This window comes from Pithys albifrons, chromosome 8, assembly GCF_047495875.1.
Source record: "Pithys albifrons albifrons isolate INPA30051 chromosome 8, PitAlb_v1, whole genome shotgun sequence".
In the NCBI taxonomy this organism is placed as follows: domain Eukaryota; kingdom Metazoa; phylum Chordata; class Aves; order Passeriformes; family Thamnophilidae; genus Pithys; species Pithys albifrons.
The window spans coordinates 29,712,606-29,732,444 of record NC_092465.1 but is presented as its reverse complement, the minus strand read 5'-3'; the positions used below and the strand labels follow the sequence as shown (position 1 = coordinate 29,732,444).

The window sequence follows — 19,839 nt, the reverse complement described above, 5'->3', positions numbered from 1 at the left end:
GGCAGAGAGGGGGAGAGGCACGGGCAGGGAGGGGCACGGGCAGGGAGGGGCACGGGCAGGGAGGGGCACGGGCAGGGAGGGGCACGGGCAGAGGGGCACGGGCAGAGAGGGGCACGGGCAGAGAGGGGCACGGGCAGAGAGGGGCACGGGCAGAGAGGGGCACGGGCAGGGAGGGGCACGGGCAGAGAGGGGACTGGCAGCCGCAGGGACTGCGCTCACTTCAGAGGAACCTGAGAGCTTTTATCCAAAGTGCACCTGGAAAATCGCCACAAAACCCCTCAGGACTTCTGTCTAACAAACAGAAAAGTAACATTCATGTACCGGTTCTGCACAGACACTCAGCAGTAATTAAATTCTATAATTCTATGAAAAGCCTCTGCTGCACTCCTCGTTTATTCACACTTGAACACACACAGTTCTGCTCAGCAAGCGGCAGCAGCCGCACAGCACACACTTGTCACAGCCCGAACATCTGCCGATCACAGCACGGCACTGGATCCCACAGGTGGGAACTGGGACGGTGAAGAACATTTTAAATTGTCGGGTAACAGTTAAAAAGTCAAAGCAGTGAAATGTTGCTGTGAAGGTTCCCACTTTGCATGGAGTTCTACAGTTAATGCCTGAAAAAGACAAAACAAAATACAAATACGTGAGACAAACCCAGAAATATCCATATGTAGCCAAGGTGTGATCCAAACCAAGAGCTGGCTCTGGCTGAAACACTCCAGCCAAGCACAGCAGACCTCGCTGCCCAAAAACAGCTCTGAAAAGAACTGCTGTGACCATCCTCAATCATGCAGGACAAACCACTTCCACCAGCCACTTTCTCGCTGCTGCTGTGACTCACAGCAGAGCTATAGCACCTTTTCTAAAGTCCTTTTTCATTTATTTTTCATGCACAATATTCAATACGTGGTGCTTTTTTTTTTCCTGACATAAAAGCTCAGCAAAAAGAGAACTTAAAATCTGAGTGCAGTCTTCATTATGATTCATGATAACAAGAGTACTGGAGCTTTGCTTTTGATTACAAAGAGAAATGTGGTTAAGCAGGCAGAGAGCAGGACAGAGATGGAAATCCTAAGCTGAATATTGACTACAAATTAAGGCCTTTAAGTAAATCACCAAAGTGCTTGGATTCAAATCTTACTGAAATCCTCAACTATTTGTAAAACAGAAGAAAACAATTATTTACCTTTCCTCAGAATTGCCAATACTCACTTTCAAAAGGAGATATAAAAAAAGGATTGATTTATTTATTAGAGTCTGGGGTTTCATACATAAAATAGCTGAGAAGTACCTGCTATAAACTGAGGCTGTATCTATTAAAATGCAAGTCTAACCCACTTTGTTTCATATTTAAGGAGAGATGTGGAGAAGTTGAAATCCTTCTATCAACCTTCAGTTTTAGTGGTAGAAATAAGGAAAACAGCATCAATGGACAAAGATGTAAAAGATCAATGGACATCAAGGACAAAGGTGTATGCTTTGTTAGTGCAATATCTTTTGTCTAAATTTTCTTAATATACATATATCACAAGAAACCAGTAGTATCAATTTATAATTTTACTGATACCAATTACTTGAATAAAACCTGCATTCCCTATTACCTGTACATTTTCAGAATTCTTCTCTATATGAAAGAGGGGAGAAAAAAGAGGAAATAAAAAAGCATGGTCTGTATAAGTCTGCACAAGAAGCATGTGGTTTTTTATCCAAGTAGTAAAACCTTAGATAAATCTCTACCTCAAGAAGTTTAAAACTCTTTCAGGGAAGAGTTGCTACATTTTTAATTCCTTCTGAAAAAAAAAGTTGTTTTTATACTTCAGTTGGAAGTGAGAATCACTGGAATCCAGATCTTTCTCTTGGTTCCATGTAACAACATTACAGAGTAAGCCTTCCTCTCTTACCTTGGTCAGCAGCATCTTTCAGCCTTTGAAATAATTTGGAAAAGCATTTTTCCTTTCTTCATAATCTGCAAATGCAGAAGCAATAGGATCTGAGTAGAGCACGAGAGGCCTCGGTCCTTCATTGTTCGCGGTGAAAGTAGCTGGGAACTTTCTGAGATCAAGCCCCCTGCCCGAAAAATAAGCCTGAAGCGTTCTGAAAAACTAAACATATTGCATATGTGAAAATAGAGCATGACCAGTGGAGGTTAACCATTTCTACTGACACAGATGTAATATTCCTTTGTGGTATGAAATCCTCTATTTTGATACAGTACAGGCAACCTAATTCAGACATGGCCACTCCACGCACGGCTTGCACATCTTACGTGAAGCCAAAAGACCACCAACTGTTTACTGCTCATTTATGCTCCCCTCTGAATCACTGGGGATTCAAACTGTATCCCTCATAAAATGGGCACAGCCAAACCCTTGCTGAGAGCAAACAGGACAGTTCTGTTAAACATTCCTCTAAGAGTCAGCAACAGTGGGCAACTGATTTATACTGTACCCTTATAATCACTTAAAAGTAGAAACTAATGCTTCTTAAAACAGTGAGGAAAAAGTATGGGAAACCCATTTTTTTCTTTCACAAATTCTTTTTAAGATTGTGCCAGTGTTCTCTTAATGATATAATCTTAGCTGAAATGTACTTTCAGATCTTTAGCCACTATTCATGACATGTCAGATGCAAATGTATCTGTACTTCCACATCATGAAACAACATGCAGAGTACACGTTTGAAAGGAACACAGTAATCATTACCCTCTGGTTTCATGAAACAAGTAGTTGTATAATGAAATAAAATTTTAAAAACTAAAACTGCCAGATGGAGATATAAGGAAGTTTTATGTACCACTGCACACTGAGAATGTCTCCTCAGTTAAGGGGTACACCCTGACTGAAAAATGGTTATTGACTACACAAAGTGCACAGTTGCTGAACTGTCATCTAGTAGACCCCTATTACCTTTAAATTTAGAAGAGTCTCTTGATGGAAAAAAAAAATCACTTAATACTTTATCTCTCTTTCTTGAAGCATTTTCTTACCAGGTCTCTGTTTCTGGGATTATCTAGAGGTTTCCATTTTTCTTCTGGTTGGAAAGCAGCACCCTTTGCCAATCCTCTCACAGCCAACACTATATACAGACCCAGCAGCACCACTTTCCACATGCTGAAGATGAACAGTCTGTAAGGACAAACATCCGTGCTCCTTAAGTCCTACAGAGCTGTCCATGGTAACACACACAGCAATCATGTCAATCCAAGGAAAACCTGCCCACTGGAATTACATCCATGTGCTATCAGCTCTTTTTTGTTTTCCTACTACTAAGGTACTAGGAAGAACAAATTATTCTAAAGATCTATTTCCCATACCAAAACTATTTCTAGACACTGGAGCCTCTTTTAAGGGACTAGGAGAACATTTAACATAAAACACCACATTTGTAAATTTACATTTGTTGTTACATACAGTCATTTTCTGTGGCTGATTAGTTACAGCACCAGAACTCTGTGTGCTCCACGAAGAATGCAAACATATGGCTTGAGATCCAGATAGCTCAACTTTTAAAATTGCATTAAATGAAATTGTACCATGTATATTACTAATTGAAATAACAACACAACATGGTATAATATACTAGGGACACATTTCACAACTTGACTCAAGGGGAGAAAAAAAATTCTCCCTTTCACATCCTTTAAAATCAAGCTTACCAGTGAATTAGGCTCTGGCTTGCCCCTTCTTGGTCAGTCTCCTCGTAATCTGTGAACAAACCGATCTCTGCACTTATATTTCTAGGGGAGTGTAAGTGGGTGTCAATGACGTCAGCAGGAGTTCAAAAATACAGTAATGATTCCATTTCCATCCCTGACATAAAGACCCTTGAGAATTTCATCCTTGATGCTCTTAAGACCTGTTGCTATCAAGCAAAGCAGTACAAATTCCTCTTAAGCTGTATTGCAAAGAATTTATGGTAACAATATAATCAGTTTAAAACAATTCCCACCAGAGATTGCAGAGCTGTATCAAAATATTAGTTTTAATTAAAACTAATTAGCCATATCTCTAGAATGGTAATGTTTTTTAAGCAAATGAGATATGGATCATTTTCTTGATGGTGGAAAAAGAGAAAAAAGTAAGATCTGTGTCAAGATCCGAAATCATAATATTTTAATGTAATCACTGGTTTCCTACTCTGATTTTATTGGCCGTTAATATCTTCTAGTCAGACTTCTAAGAAACTAAGACACTGCAAGGAGGAGTATACTAATTTACCTTTGATAGCATTCTTCATATTATCCAAGCTGCTCACGTTTTTTGTTTAAAATTTCATTCCACTCTTTTCTGCACTCTATAGATGACACTTGATTTGGTATCACATAAAATATATCCCTAAACAGACAAGTTAAAACTACAGGGTTTGGTCATTATCTTAAGCCAGATTATAGATGTTTGTTTCTGACTAGAAGATTTACATCTTTCTTTGATTTAAATTTTGAAAGCAAAACAAAAACTTATCCCCACCCTTCCAGGAAGGCAATATTTGGACATCCAAACATCATTAGCAACACAGTAAACAAAATCCCAGAAGTTTTATTTTCATGTCTGCAATACCATATAAAAACACAAGACAATTTATCCAGTTTGGGTATTATTCTGCAGATTTGAACTAAAAACAACTCATACCCTCAAAAAGACAATCCATCAAAACTCCATCAATTACTTCTTGTAACAGCCAAGTTGCAGATCGTGGATTCGTCAAGAACACAACAGTAGCAACAGAATAACTTGTAAATAGGCAGACCCCAATGTAAGGGAACTTCCTTTGTTGATTTGCTAGGTAGATACTTATTTCAGCCAAAAGTAGAAATATGCATTTCTAGAGAAAATGACAGAAAGGGGAAAAGCCATAATTTACAATCTAGGATTAGAATTTCATTCATTATTTAGCTTTGGGAAGAGGGGGGAGGAAAACCAAGCCAGAACAGCAGGCAGTTTTCTTGTGCCCCTTTCCCCCTCCCCTCAATTAATTTATTCCTTAAAAAGGACACAGTATATTCAGCTAGTAAAATATACCAAAGTCATCTGTGAATTTGAAACAAGCTTTATTACTGCAGGAATCAGGCAGACTGGGTGACTGATGAATAATGCAGATATGCAAGAGATTCAATTAGCATGTATGTTCTGTGAGCTGTCTTTAAAAAAAAAAATTTACACATCTGTGTTGTTGCTTCGTCAGATCAAAGATTTGAAAAACTGTTGGAGCTAAAAGTCTGTTTAGACTTAGTGCTCATTTTAATGTGCAGAGGTTTGTCAATAATTTCAGTTCTTTCCTTCAGAGAAAGTAAAAAATAAGCAGAACACATTCATATTATAATACTATTAGTATCCTTACACTGATTGAACAAACTTGCATCCTCCTGTGAGAACAGTAGCCAAGTTTAACAAGTACTTTCAAAGCAAGATGTCAGTGTGCTGCCTTTTAAATGCACCCAAATTTAAGCATTAGGTTTTCTTGACAGACTATGTATATAGACACACATCTTCAGTAAAACAAATGTTTTCAAAGTGTCTATACTAATTATATAACCCTTATGGCACAGTGAATAATATTCATGTGTGTTTGAATTAAATTGCCCTGAAGCTGAAAATGCTCACAGCTCACAGCATGGCTTGCTCAGTTCCATGCAATTGACCTCACAAAGGCAAAAATTTAAAATGCATTAGTTTAGCTGAGAACAAGCTTTACACACAAGATGCTCTATATAAATTACATTACTCACCAAACATTTTGAATTTTATTGCATTTCCCATTCATGCAGCAAGCCAAAGGTGTCTGAGACAAGACACTGAGACAGGCTTCATTCAGCACAGTCTTTATTGTGTTCTCCTCGAGATGTGAAAAAGCATTTGTTAAAGCACTGCTCTAACCACAAGGCTTTTGTTTACTATTTTTATTTTCTGCTTAGAATCCCAAGTATTACAAGTTAGAAGGAAAAGCACCAGACTGCTCCACATGAGTACCTGAGCAAAGACTAAAGGCAAATGTTCACCACAACACTCATTAGCGAGTTTGTACAACAGAAGTACAGGCAACACAACACTCTACACGGTATGACTGGTAAGTGGCACTTTTTTGTGAATTACAACCATTTGTACTAATGCAACCACCTCAGGACACCATACAAAAATATACAAAAGTGTTTATTTAGCAGAGGATGTACTATACAATGTACTCTAAGTCATGCACATTTAGGTAAAAAAAAAGACAAATAAAAAATTTGGAAGTATACATTGCAGACTGGGAAAACATCAAACAAAATATGAACATCCCAGAGTAGTTCCCAATCAACTTGCCCTCGACTACAACAAAAAAGTACTAGTATTTTAAAGCACAGTTTTTAAAGTCTATGAGATTTCAGCTTTCAGCAATTTCAACATTAGCTGATAGTACCTCTTCTCCAAGGTTTTCCCAGCATTCCACAAGACAAGGAGTTGGCCAAAGCTTATGGTGCATGGCACAATCTGTATGAGCTTGGTTATAAACATTTTAGTAAGCACAATAATTTACTATAGCATCATTCAAACATTTATAGGTAAATCCCTGTCAACATCTCTAGAAACCTGTATCTAGTAAGAGTTAGTTCCATATACAACACCAGAATTATGGTAGCTATGTAAGAACTGAAAACAGAGGAAGAGTTAAAAACATGTAACACAGATTGCTTGTAATAGATTTTTCCAAAAATTATGTATGTGTTCTTCCAAGTTACAAGTCCTCTTAAAACCAAACAACTTCCCTCTAATTACTCAAACCAGGTGTTTTGGCCAAGGTCACTCTGCCTTTGTGCCTGAAAAATCAATTAAATGCTAAGTGGGGAATCAAGTTACAGAGTTTTTCTCAAGTTATGATATACAGAGGCCTTAAAGGTAGTTCTACCCTCTCAATAATTTTAATACTAGAATATTTCTGTAGCTAGGAAATCACCAGTGACTAGGGTTACTGAAAAATCATCACAAAAGTTAGGTGACCAGAATGAGTTTTAAAAGTTCTAAAATAACACACAGAAGGAAGTAGCGGGGAAGACACAAAGCCTGCATGTTCTCTCTTGTGCCACAGCATCAGCAGCATCGTGGCACCCAGATCCAAGTGCTCAATAAAAGAAGGTTAATACCTTTGATTTGTATTGCTTCAAACAATTACTGTGGTCTGCTGACACGTAGTCATTTTGTGTGCACATCTAAATACCCACAGGGTAACAATAAGCTCCTTCTACTCCATTACAAGATTTTAACATCTTGACTATTTCTGGTTTTCTTTAATGAATTAGGAAGAACAACATAACAATGTGTGAATTTTTCCCTGAAAAAAAGGGAATTTGTATATGAATTTTCAGGTATCTACATATGAATATTTTTCCTAAAAAGTGAAATTTATTATTCAAAACTTCTGGAGCCTTAACACAAACAATTAACCCCACCTTTATCTTTTCTTCTTACACCAGCAGAGATTTTGATATTCAATGGTTTAAGTACAGTATTTTGCTTAAACTACCATTAGAGGACCTTTTTTATTTTGAAGAAACTACAGAACAAAATATTTCAAAATAATTTGACACACAGACTTCAAAGTTGAGAGAGATATCTGAGAGTAGTTTACCTTCCTTATTTTTATTTTTTGCACAACAAAAAGACTCAAGAAATTAAAGTCAGCTAAAGCTTTCTAACTTTGGTTAGTGTGATTACAAACCAAAAATACACTATACTTGTCAAAAATCTTCATTTCTCTAAGTGTAAAATGGGGTCAAAACAATTTTTAAAGTATTTTCCCCAAATCAAGTTTCAGTATGATCCACACAAACATTTTTGGTCACCTTCAAAAATCAAATATAAGGCTATGGAAGTCCACAGGCTACAGTTAAGAGTGTGTTCATTTACTGGTTTAAGGCACAGTATATATTTATTTTTTCTCTAGAAAGCTACAAGTTTAAAGTCACAGTGAGGAATTTCACATTGCAGTTTTGGTCTGGCACTCTAATTATATGTGTCCTGTCTAGTACCTGTAGACTTCTGTAAAATATTCCAGTTCTCAGGTGCTGCAGCCTCAAATACTGTTTCACACTCAGAGTGATGTAGGTGGACAATACTGAAGCCTGAATTGATCCCAAAATAGTGCATTTAGCCTTTTGTAAAACTAAACATCAACACACTTGCACATTTGATACTTAATATATATACCCTGAAATTATTGAAGGGAAAAAGTAGTCTTGGCTGGTATTTCAGCCAACAGGCAAAACTCCCATAGAACAACAGTCTGCAGGACAGCTGGTGTGTCTCACCAGGCCAGCCTTGGTGCCTTCTGTTCTGTGAAATTATGGTTTGTACCACAGTGGAAGGACACTGCAAACCAAAGACAACTGCAGAGGAAAGGAGGAACTGGAATGATGTGCCACAAAACAGCAAATTGCTGTGTGCCATTCCTGGGTTTTACAGACACAAAATTAGCTCTGATATCACAAAAATTTCTACAGAATCTGGACCACAACCTGCCAACAACTGTAGAGAGGCCATGCTTACAGGGCTTGTTTATGACAGCATGAGTAGCAAAACCTGTCTACATTTTAGAATGCAGAAGGAGACCCTAAACATTAAGCAAAATTAAAATTAAAACATCTCCATTCAGGTTTTCATACTCCAAGGCAATAAGCACATATTTGAGACTGTACGTGCTTAGACCTGAAAAATTGAGGTGCTGGGCAGATTTGCTTAAGTAAGAGCTATGGAATTTTCTCATTAAATGCCTGAAATTAATTTTTAAAACCATTAATATTTATTAATAAGACAAAATGTATAGTTTTTATTTAAGTTTGAGGATTGACGAGCTCATTAAAAGCTTTGACCACATCCTTCCATATCAGAAACTATAATCTTTGCAAAAGGTTTTCAAATAATTTTTTAAAGGTTTTACAGATGCCTGAAGTTCTGGCTCTAAAAAAAGGTAGAAAAATTATTTTACTTTAACATACAAAATGAGTTAGTTTTGAATTGTCGTTCATTGGCACACATTTCCTAGAGGTTATGCAACAGCAGCATGAAGCTTTGGTGACAAAAGTGTGTCCCCTAAAGGAAAAGTGATGAAACTTTTACAATATTTTTACAGTACTGTGCTAAGTGCTTATAAAAGCTAGCTTGATTATCTCCCAGAAAAAAAAAAGAGATGCAAAATGTCAAAGCTGTAAATTGAGAAACATTCATCATTAAATGGAAAATAAGCATAAAGAATTTAGTCCGGTTTACAACTAACAATTTTCTAGTAGCTGAGTGACTTAAAACAGCAGCACAGTTCTGTACAGACACTGTAACTGCTTCCAAAAACATTTTCATAACTCAGAGTATTGAAGGGCAGAGAATGGCTGTTTTTTCCTCAATATAAATAAAGTCTAAACACATTCGTTATTGTACTGAAATGACCTTGATTCAAATGAAAGCTTCTCAAATGTTCACACTTATTCACAGGCACACAATTGACTTTATTCTGCCCTGTCAAAGCTTAGAAGATGTGTCAGATTTCAGAAAAATGTCAAGGAACAAGTTCCTCACCCTGTTACTGGCAAATACATGGAAAATTAAACATCGTATCAAATACCAAAATGTTCACTGCTTTGGGGGGGTTTAAGTGTCAATACATTTTATTAATCACTGACTTTAAAGATAGTCCAGTTGGGTTAATGAAAAATTCACCTGGACACACAGGCAGTCTCTATGACTCCTGAAATATATTACTATTGCACTGTTCAGGGTTCCGTTGTTATTAATCTGTTTGTTTTAAAACTTAGCAAGTTAATATTAAGGAATTAATTACTACATGAATTAAAACTCAAAACCAAAATCGAGGCAGAACTCTAAATGCTAGAAATAATATTAACTTAAATTAAATTTATTGCAAGTTTTTCAGAAATAAAACATGGAAAAAAAACCCTCTCCCAAACAAACCACAAAACCCCAAAACCCCAAGCTCCTTTTAAGAGGATGCTGAAATGTGACATTCTGCAACCAACTGTTAAAACTAAAAATATCACCTTTGGAGAACATTAATTCAGTTTCAAGATACAATTGACAATTCCAGTTAAGAAGTGAGTGTTCCCTTCCCTTCCTGGACACACAGACACCTCCTATGAACTGTCAGCCACACGTGTGGGCACCATGACTGCAGCAGGTAAGACTGTGAGGAACCACGTTTGGTGACATCAACCAGAAGACATTACAGACTTCAAGGGTAATTTCAGGGTATGAAGATATCATTAAAAGCTTCTCAACACATCTACCCCTGCCAAAGGAAGATTCTGCTGTACATATATGCTGTACCAAAAGTTAGTGACGTCTGGTACTTTTAAGTTCTTACCCTGTTTTCTCACTCTGTTTCTGATAGCTTATAAAAAATATACAATAAAGCCACATAAAGAGTTCTTATTTTGATGCATCCTGAGGTATAAACGTTTACAAGTTAATTTGTGTCTTCATGTTTTCCCACACAGTCCACATAATCTAAAATTTGAAGAATAAACTGGAATTTTAATTCAGCTAAAGGTAGTAAGAGACATTACAAGGTGTTTGCCAAAAGCTGTTTCATAAATGTAGCCTACTCATGTTAAAGGATATTTCAGTAATACTTAAATCTCCTCATATATGCAATTAAAAGTATTTATACTGGGTTAGCATACATTTCTGCTGAAATTATAATTGTCATCAGAGGCAGAACTACAGATTCACCTAACAGAAGCTTCTTGTCCAAAAGTAACAACAAACAATCATCATATTTTACCTGAAAAACAATTTTAGACTTTTATAAAATCTAGTCCCTTTCAGAATGGCAAGCAGGATAATTCATCTTCTCTTAGAATGGGATGAGTTTTAATCTGAATTTGTTCTAATCCCATTACCATCCATGGATTATATAGAAAATCTAATTGGGATTAGACTTCTAATCTGCCAAACAGATGAAGTTGCCCAGTCCACGATCACTGCAAAATCCAGAGGCACAGCTCTGACAACAGTGTCAATCTATCAAATGGCACACAGTGCATATAAATTCAAAGCAGGAGTAACTTTCTTTCCCCAGTAAAGGTAAACCATCTCTGAGAAAAGGGAGTGTTGAGGGAGATGTGAGAAACTTTTGCCATCATTTTATGTAGAGTGCTAACAACTATCAATAGAATTCTCAGCTTTAAAAAATAATTAAATGAAAAAAAATTGGTGGTGTTCTATGTTGCTTTAATTCAGTAGGTTTCACATTGTGGCATATTTTGGAAGGGATCTACTACATGCAGAGACTTTGCTTTCCTTATTCTGATTATTATTTTCCATCAACAGCTCCAGCAAACAGATTCATGCATAAAGAGCTCATCAAGATGGTAAAATTGGAAGTAAAATACAGTAATAAGCCAAAAGGACCATGGAGGTCAAGGAAAATTCTCTTCCACAGAAATCAGGCCCTGCACATTTTACAGACAGCCTTTTACCACCCCTAATGCAGTTCTGCCACCATCTTTCATTCACAGCCATTTGCAAGTAGAAAAACTATCTCGACTCTAGTCTTTATGTCTGAACAAGAATTTTTAGTTAAATCAACAGGTGGATTTAGCTACAAGTATATTTGGTCACAGAAGTTCTTATATACATACACTGTAGCATACTTTTGATTAGAAAATATCTAGATATAATCACTTCAAGTAACTTTTCTAATTCACAACACTAAGTATAATCTAACCTATTTTAAAAAAGATTAAGACTAGAATACCAGCACAGAGATTACTGATAACAGTGACAGTGGTTTGGCTAATTACAACAGCCTGACTCAGTGACAGCAGTTTTAATGACTTACTAATAACGTGAACTGCTGACTTGGATATAAGCAAACAAAACACGTGCTTACTTCACATCTGTCCTTTGTTTCAGAAAGCCACTGTGTGAATCGAGGCATTCCAGCCAGCTCCAGCAAATGGACCCTAAAAAACACACTAGAACTAACTGAGGCACTTTAGGCAAGATTAATGAGATACAGCTAAATTAATGGGTCAGGCTGGCTGTACTACTGAATCAAGAACACACTTGATGGACTGTGAGCAGCAGATTTCCTCTTGTTATTCCTATACGATGATCGAGCTGGTCTAGTATTTCCATGTGAAGGTAACAGGTATCTCGGACATAGCAGAGACTAATACAGAAGCAAGTAGTAGGCTCATCTCTACACAGAATCAATACATCATTTAGACCTAATGGCTGCTGAGATTTCTGTTGGCAAAACATATGCCTAGGGAACAGAATTCCTTACACATAGCTATTTTAGGCTTTATTATAAATGGCAGTCACTGTAGCATCTAGGCACTAAGATAACAGTTTATATAGAGCTAATAATTATGGTCAGTATTTCCCACTATTATTAGGAGTTTGTCCACATGCAGAAGTTAGCACTGTATAGCAGGGCAGGAGTTTACAGTGTTGTACCCATTCCATATTCATTTCAGGTATGGGCATTTATTAGGAGACGATTCATTCTCCATTTACAGTAGGACAAAAGCCTGCCCTGTCTCCCTGGAAACAGCAACTGCACCTGTAACTCACACCACACCTCAAGGTTTGCCAGCTTCCACATATGGACACAGTCCAAGGATTAGTTTCAAAAATTCCAGAGAAAATTGACAATGTTTTAAAACAACATCACAGCAAATTGTTTATGAATCTGCTGGTATCCTTCCTGAATAGAAAGCTACATGGAATACTGTTGTTTTATCACTCTCACAAAAAGTAAAACGTGTAAGACTTCTAAAAATCTCACAAATGTTCAACTCACATTGATTGAACAAATGACTTGATAAAAATAACAGTTCTATATAAGCAGTACATTCTAGTTTGTCTATACACAACTGTGGCAGCTTTAAGTGTAGCATAAAATAACTAAAAGTATACTTGGCTGTGTAGTTTGTGATAGTCACAGTGTGCTTGAAATGTATTGAGTTTTAACCAGCATACTTTAGACCTGCATGAGATGCAAGTTCAGCATATACACACTGTGTGGCACAGTGAATAAAAAAGTCTGTTTCAACAAAGCAGTACAGTGAAATATCAAAGTGTCTACAAGGCAGAGAATTGAGATGTTGCACTGATACGATTTATGTGCTTACACACACTTAAATCACTTGATTTCAAGAGCCAGGAAATTAACACCACGGAAAGCTTTCTAAGCAACATGAACAGAACCACGACCTTTCCATAAAGTATCCGCAGTTCTGTCCTCTTTCCCACATAATGTAAACGACTGATGATATTAATGTGGGCATTTCTTTGTTGACATTTGCCCCATCTCCAGCATTAAGTTTCTGGTGCACTGTCCTTCCTATGCAGAACAAACACTACACAACACAGCACAGCACATGTAGAAGAAGAGAAAAGGTTACAAAGTGTGGCACTCTGTATAAATGCATTCGTCCAAAGGCCAGCATTGCAACAGACAAAGGGAGTGGGACTTTGGCTGCAATCTTCAAGAGTTTACTGTAAGAGTACAAAGAAAAAAATTACCACTTTTGCAACCATACATGCAGAAGGTACACAAATACCACATTTCACTTTCCTTTGCAAAATTATTTATATTTCAAGACTTTTTTTCATTTTTAAAACTGAACAACTAGATCTAATGAGCAATAACAATTAACTCATAAGCAAGAGCAATTATTCAAAAAGGGTAATAAAATGTCCTTATATTCTTATACTAATTTAGAAACAAGTTCTCTGTAACTAAGGAAGATTTAATGGGTTACAGCAGTTCAGATAACAGATACTGGCCGAGAAGATAAATGATATTTGTTATTATTCATTGTCATTCCTGAGGCATTGACTAATTGCACACCTGAACAAGAAATGCTCTACCTGCCAGGAAAACCAAGTGCTCAAAATTTCTTAATCCAGTAGAAAACACATTTTATTTCCACAAGGAAATAAAACTCCCACAAAGGGAGTTACAAGAACATAACTATAATGCTTTAGAATTCACTTTTCCTTGTAACTTTCTGACAATAGCTGCTAAATGTATTGGGATTCAGTGGATCACGAATTAAGTTAAAGAAGCTGTTATGCAACCAACTGCTTCGACAGCACATGCTCCATTTACTTCCACGAGGCAAATACAGGGGATTTTCTCCACTTAGCTGAACTAGAGGAAGTTCACACATATTTTACCTCGTCTTTTAGATATAACCATGTGAGTTCATGAATCTCTACATGGACTGAACAATTACAGATCTGTACAGCATGAATTAAGTTTTACCACACAAATGGTAAGTAATAAGAAGTAGGAAAACAAAACCAGAGATTAGGCTACAGTACCTTGATTTCACTTCAGAAGTACTTGAATTCATTAGAATTTCTAAAATGCATATGGTGATAAGAGCTGTAAATCTACATGGATCAGGATCAAGTCTAACATTGTACCTGCAAATAAATGGTTTAAAAAGCATGTTACTTCTAAACTAGGCCATCTACATTGGGAACAAGCATGTGTTGATAACAAATATACATGAAATCTATATGGCATCACAGTGTGATTTTATATAATTTCTCAATCACTACTTTCTTGAATATATCACTGATTCACTTCACGCTAACACCACAGCACAAACCAGACTGTGTAGAGAAAACAGCAACAATTAACAGAAGTATTTGAAACCTAAGGAAGCTACTAATGTAAAGAGTCAAATGCTTAGTTTTTATTTTCTTCAAAGGTTCATATTCACCTTAGTGGCAATTTAAGAATTTACCTGAGATTTTTTAACCAGTAAATTAAAGATGGCAAGTTGAGCAGCACAATCCATGCGAATAAATTGAGGATTGTAATATGCATCTTAAGACTGTTAATAGCTTCAGCAGTTGTACTTTTGGAAAGTGCTTGGGTTGCTCCTGCAACACTGTCCATCGAACTTGGGGTTTTGACTGTGTGTACACTGGAGTTCTGTGAAGTTTCTTTTGGGTGGTCTGAATCCTGAAGATAAAAGGCAGAAGTCACAAAAACACGCATAGACTTGTAAGAACCCTTGCTCAGAGAAAAAAAATACCCTAATAGTACCACACCAGCTCTGAGTTAGGAAGAAGATTTGCAATTTATGCCTCCAAAGGCCATCAAAAGCAAAATTCAATAGTTCAATTTTAAAGCATCTAAATTTAACCAGAAATTTCTTATACACTAATAGTTTATATGTCTATGGAAGAAAAGAATGGAGAGTACAGATGCCCTGACACCAATGCAGTGATAAGAAATGGAGTTCTTGGAAGGAGGAAAAACAGAACAAAAGGAGTAATAAAGCATGGAGGTGAAAAATCACAGATGATCATTCACAGAAAAGATTTAGGAGGTAATGCAACTGGGAGTAAAATATTGGCTGTGGGAATAAATGGCAAAGAGAAACTAAATGGTTGGCAGATACTAACTTCCAATGACAGGAAAAAAAACACAAATGAAACAAACCAAAATTATATGGAGATGAAAAGAGAGGATATAAAAGCAAACACATAAAAAATCCACTCAAAGAAACCCAAAGAAAACTTTCAACAACTTTTCCTCACTTTTTAAACTATGTTCTATCCAGTCATCACAGCACAACCCAATACTACTACGGCAAGATGATAATAATTCATAATGCATAAGTTTGCCAAACAATTTTTGGCCACCATGTGGAACAGAAGCAGGAAACAGACTTACCCTGTTGAGCATGTTTTGTTCTGCTCTTACATTCACATGGAGTTTTATAACCTGCAAAACAAAGAGTTCAGTTTTTCGAGTAATTTTTCTTCACATAAAAGGTGTAGTATAGAAAAAAAACCGTGGACTTGTTATTTTTCTTCTTTTATATAGATAGATGATCTAGGACCCCAACACAGCTTCAATGCAAGAATTCCCTCTGCCTTTATCAGCAGCATCCAAAGTGCTCTCTTAAAGAAGGATGTCCAAGCACAGAAAGCAAACTTCCTTCCTTTCCACTGTGCTTGACACAGTGGTAAATCTCATATTCCTCACATCCTGCTGATTTATTTCTACATTACTTTCTGCAGAAACCTAAACAGGCCATAAAGATGTACTGCAGAAGGGGGACTAATTCTCAGCACGGGAACGTCCTTGGCAGAGCCTCATGTCCTGTCCCAGGGAGTTCAGCTGCAGTCAGTGCTGTTCTTCAGGCTGTGCTTTCAGCTGCCACCTGCCTGCTCCAGACCACCAAAGCTGCTCTGCTTTGTGCCCCCACTCCCAGATTCATGCTCCCTTGCTTCCCTAGGAGCTAAGTACAGCAGCTGCTTTAACAGCTATATAACCACAGGTGAATCAGAGGGGTTAGAGGCTCTGATGCAAGGAAGACCAGGGAAAATGAATGGCAGTGACTAAAAATATGGATCTTTGTAGCACTACCAAAGGGATCAAATTAGACATATAAAAAGACTATCCTCATTCTTCAGTATATCCACCCTCCTTCCTTTTATTCCATAAAGATTCACAAAAACTATAAAGTATTGTACAGGACATTTCAAGTCCTTCCTTGGCTAAAGTTTCTCTTCAAAGGAGTTATTAGTTTTGGTTTTCATACCATTGCCTATCTATAAGTTAAAAATTACAATTATATGCATTGTTGTAGTGGGCATATGGGACCATACATTTCTTTGGAAGAAGTGCTAATACACGAAGAAGTAAAAAGACAAGATTATGACACTCCACTAAATAAAGAAAATATCTATTTCAGGTATGAAAATAAGAACATTTATGCATGAAAAACAGCCATTTGGATTTTTGCTTTTAACATGGGGTTAGTTCAAAGCATACAAAATCTTCAATTCAGTTACAAATTCAAAATGTTGAGCCTTTCAGTACCTTAAACAAGTATTGAAGATAAACAAGGACTATAGCAAATGCACCACACGTTGTCCAACTAACCAAAGCAAGAGCTAACAGCCCACAGAGTCTTCTGGGTGTAATCAACCTATCTTTTTGCAGTGCAGGAGGTCTGGGAAAAAAAAAGAATATAAAATTATCATTATTTTTTGTAACATCAGCCCTAAAAAGACAAAAGAATAATTCTGGTTTTTTAATTACTGAAAAGAATTAATTGTTCCTAAAATAACACTGGAAAAACAGACAAATTTTAACATATATAACAACTGCTACATAAACTACTTTGCAGAAAAATTTGTTCATCAAATGAACTAACAAAACTACATATTATACCTTCTACAATGTATGTCTGCAACTACTGTATTGTTTTACTTCATTTATGGAGCACTAAGGATACACAGAACCATAACTACAATGCTAACTCTATCTGCATCAGTCACTACGTTCCAGCCCAAAAGAACAAGTATCTTATTACTGCAGAGCTGCCTCGTGGAAGTGACTCCTACTAGAACTGCTAATACACTGCAATCTTCAGTGGTAGTCAAGCAGTGTATCACAGTCATTCTTCAGGAGATTAATTCTATGAAAAACCTTCTTCCCAGAAGGAATTTCTGCTTGCTCATAGTCTCAGACACACAGAAAAGTTTATTTTAAGTTTCTGGATTCTAGCTCGTATGACTAAGAGACAACCTGATACAACAAAGCTGAGCTGAGAAGGTGTGACAATGAGGGAGGGGAATGTGGTGGGGAAGAAATGCACTAGAACTATGAAAAAGTCTGTATTTTTTTGATACTGTAGTATTAAAATAGACATTGAAAACAGAAAAAGCAGTATTGGGAAAATTCCATTGTAAAAGCCTCTGCAGCAGATGTTGAAAATGACCAAAAAAAAAGAAGGGCAGCTGACAAGAACAGAGAGCTAGTGACCAATTCTTTGCTGCTGGCCGTATCTGATCATTTGAGAGCACTAAGCAAAACTCAGGTGAATACCATCTACTTCAGAGAGATTTATAGAAAATAATTTTTAGGAGTTTTTTCAAGGAATTCAGAAGTAGATCAAACACCATGTAAGGTACTAGAATTTAAAACCAAACCAACTGAGTTACAAGTAAGCACACAAAATCTTATACTCCTGTCTCTGCTAAAAGCATTCTCAGGGTGGAGAAATCAAAAGCTTTAATGAAAGGGGTAGGAATTGAGCTAAAACCCTTAAAAATTTAGTAGGAATAACTTCAAAATGTAGAAGTTCATCAGTTTGGTGCTTAAAACTAACACTGAAGCATCCACTGTAATTTATAAACAGAATGGCTGAGAAAAAATAGCTTAAACCTCATCTATTATTTGGTCAAATAAGATCAAAAGTGGTAGTGATGAAAAAAAAGAAAGGGATAATTTTGTGGGTATTTTCTTAAAGAGCATCCCAACCAGCCTTCTGGAGACAGAGCTGGTTCAAATCTAAATAAGGACTGTTGGCCATGTCAGAACACTCAAGCCACTAAAGCTGTAACATCTAAAGTTGTAACACTGAACACTTTATCCAATTTATTAATTTACTATTTCAAAATCTTTTTATTTTCCTTGCTTTTTTAAAACCACTTTCATATTTGAATACTCATCTGTGCAACCAAAAGCATTCCAGTGTTCTTAGACATATCTATATAATTGAACAGTCTAGTAGAGTAAAATGAACATCCAAGAAATTTTTGTTTTAGAAACCTGCATTACTTAATGCAGTTGATACAATATCACTAATGACAAATGGATTCTAATACTCTAGTCCCTTTTCTAAATATGCAATTTTTTTGCCTTGAGCTGCTGAAAAGGGAATAGTTCAATTGCTTTCTATTCCCTAACAAGTTTTCCTCAAAAACAAACTGAAAACCTTTATAACAGCTGGTGAAGGTAATAACAAGAAAGCCATTTATGTTCACTTTTGGAGATGTGGAATAAGGAACATGGGGCAATCATCACATTCCTTTAGTTTTTAACACTTACAAACCCAGATGTTTAAAATCGGGTATGAACTACACTGCAGGATTCAATCTGCCCAGACATTCACACAGGAGCAAACACAAAAAATTGTCATGGTCAAAGTCATCTAAAAGCACATTAATTGTACAGCATCACATTGTTTTACCTAATCAGAGTTAACCATAGTGAAGAGAAGAGTCTCAGAGATGTAGAGAAAAATACTCCACTCCAGTAGGCAATGCCTGTCCCAAAAAGAAATAGAATCAGGGACACAAGGGGGAACCATGCATCCTGTCTACTCAGTACAGCAGCATCCACCTCTGGTAGTGACAGTGATTTCCATATCTCTCTAAACCAGTTAAACCTGCCAAAAACATGAAAGCAGTATTATTTATCACTTTCAATTGCTGTTACAGTAAGATACCTATCAACTATTCCTCCTATTACAGCCTTTCAAACAAAACCACAGTCAGATGTTCACAATATAATATTCCTCTCCAGCAGTAATTTTACTGACACTTGGGCTTTGGAAACTGCTTTAAATAAATAAATAAGTTATGCAAACTCACCCCTGCAGAAACACAACAATGCTTATGAAAGGTTCTACTTTGTAGGGCTTAGCTGTCCTAACTAGTTCAAGGGAAAAGTCTGAGCACTGGCCTAGAATCAAGAACAGAGAGATCTGTGGTTACTATTGTGTCATGACCTTTAACAAAGATCATTCACAACAAAAAATAAATTCAGATAACAGTTTGAAAGTTTACTTGAAAACAAGATAACCACGTCTTTAAACAATGCTGCAAGTCTGCACACTTCATCAGCAAGGCCCTTATGCACTGGATCACTCCATCAGGTAATATGTCACAAGAGCCTCTAGAGAGTTTGTTACAAACAGCACCTGAATTTTAATACAAACACATTTTGTCTGAAGATGTGGCTCAAAGCTATTCTGCAAATCACATCTTAGTGCAAGAAATAAAGTGGTTTCTGAACACT

The 19,839-nt window shown here is 36.6% G+C and overlaps 2 protein-coding genes across 2 annotated transcripts in view; both read right to left on the bottom strand.

Annotated features, from left to right (window-relative positions):
* Nucleotides 1-390: 390 nt before the first annotated feature.
* On the bottom strand, nucleotides 391-3,484 carry C8H2orf66 (chromosome 8 C2orf66 homolog). The gene is given in 4 exon segments (XM_071563015.1): nucleotides 391-620; nucleotides 1,908-2,108; nucleotides 2,993-3,128; nucleotides 3,130-3,484. Coding segments are annotated over 3 exon segments (390 nt in total). The 5' UTR covers nucleotides 3,201-3,484; the 3' UTR covers nucleotides 391-620; nucleotides 1,908-1,925.
* A 2,649-nt stretch (nucleotides 3,485-6,133) lies between these two features.
* The window catches only part of PGAP1 (post-GPI attachment to proteins inositol deacylase 1), a 39,334-nt gene continuing 25,628 nt past the window's right edge, over nucleotides 6,134-19,839 (bottom strand). The window contains exons 21-27 of the mRNA XM_071563014.1: nucleotides 19,413-19,503; nucleotides 19,010-19,207; nucleotides 16,852-16,984; nucleotides 15,697-15,747; nucleotides 14,759-14,979; nucleotides 14,328-14,432; nucleotides 6,134-13,496 (exon numbers count right to left, since the gene is read on the bottom strand). Coding sequence (XP_071419115.1) covers nucleotides 13,358-13,496; nucleotides 14,328-14,432; nucleotides 14,759-14,979; nucleotides 15,697-15,747; nucleotides 16,852-16,984; nucleotides 19,010-19,207; nucleotides 19,413-19,503 — 938 coding nt within the window. The 3' untranslated portion in view covers nucleotides 6,134-13,357. The remainder of the gene's footprint in view (nucleotides 13,497-14,327; nucleotides 14,433-14,758; nucleotides 14,980-15,696; nucleotides 15,748-16,851; nucleotides 16,985-19,009; nucleotides 19,208-19,412; nucleotides 19,504-19,839) is intronic.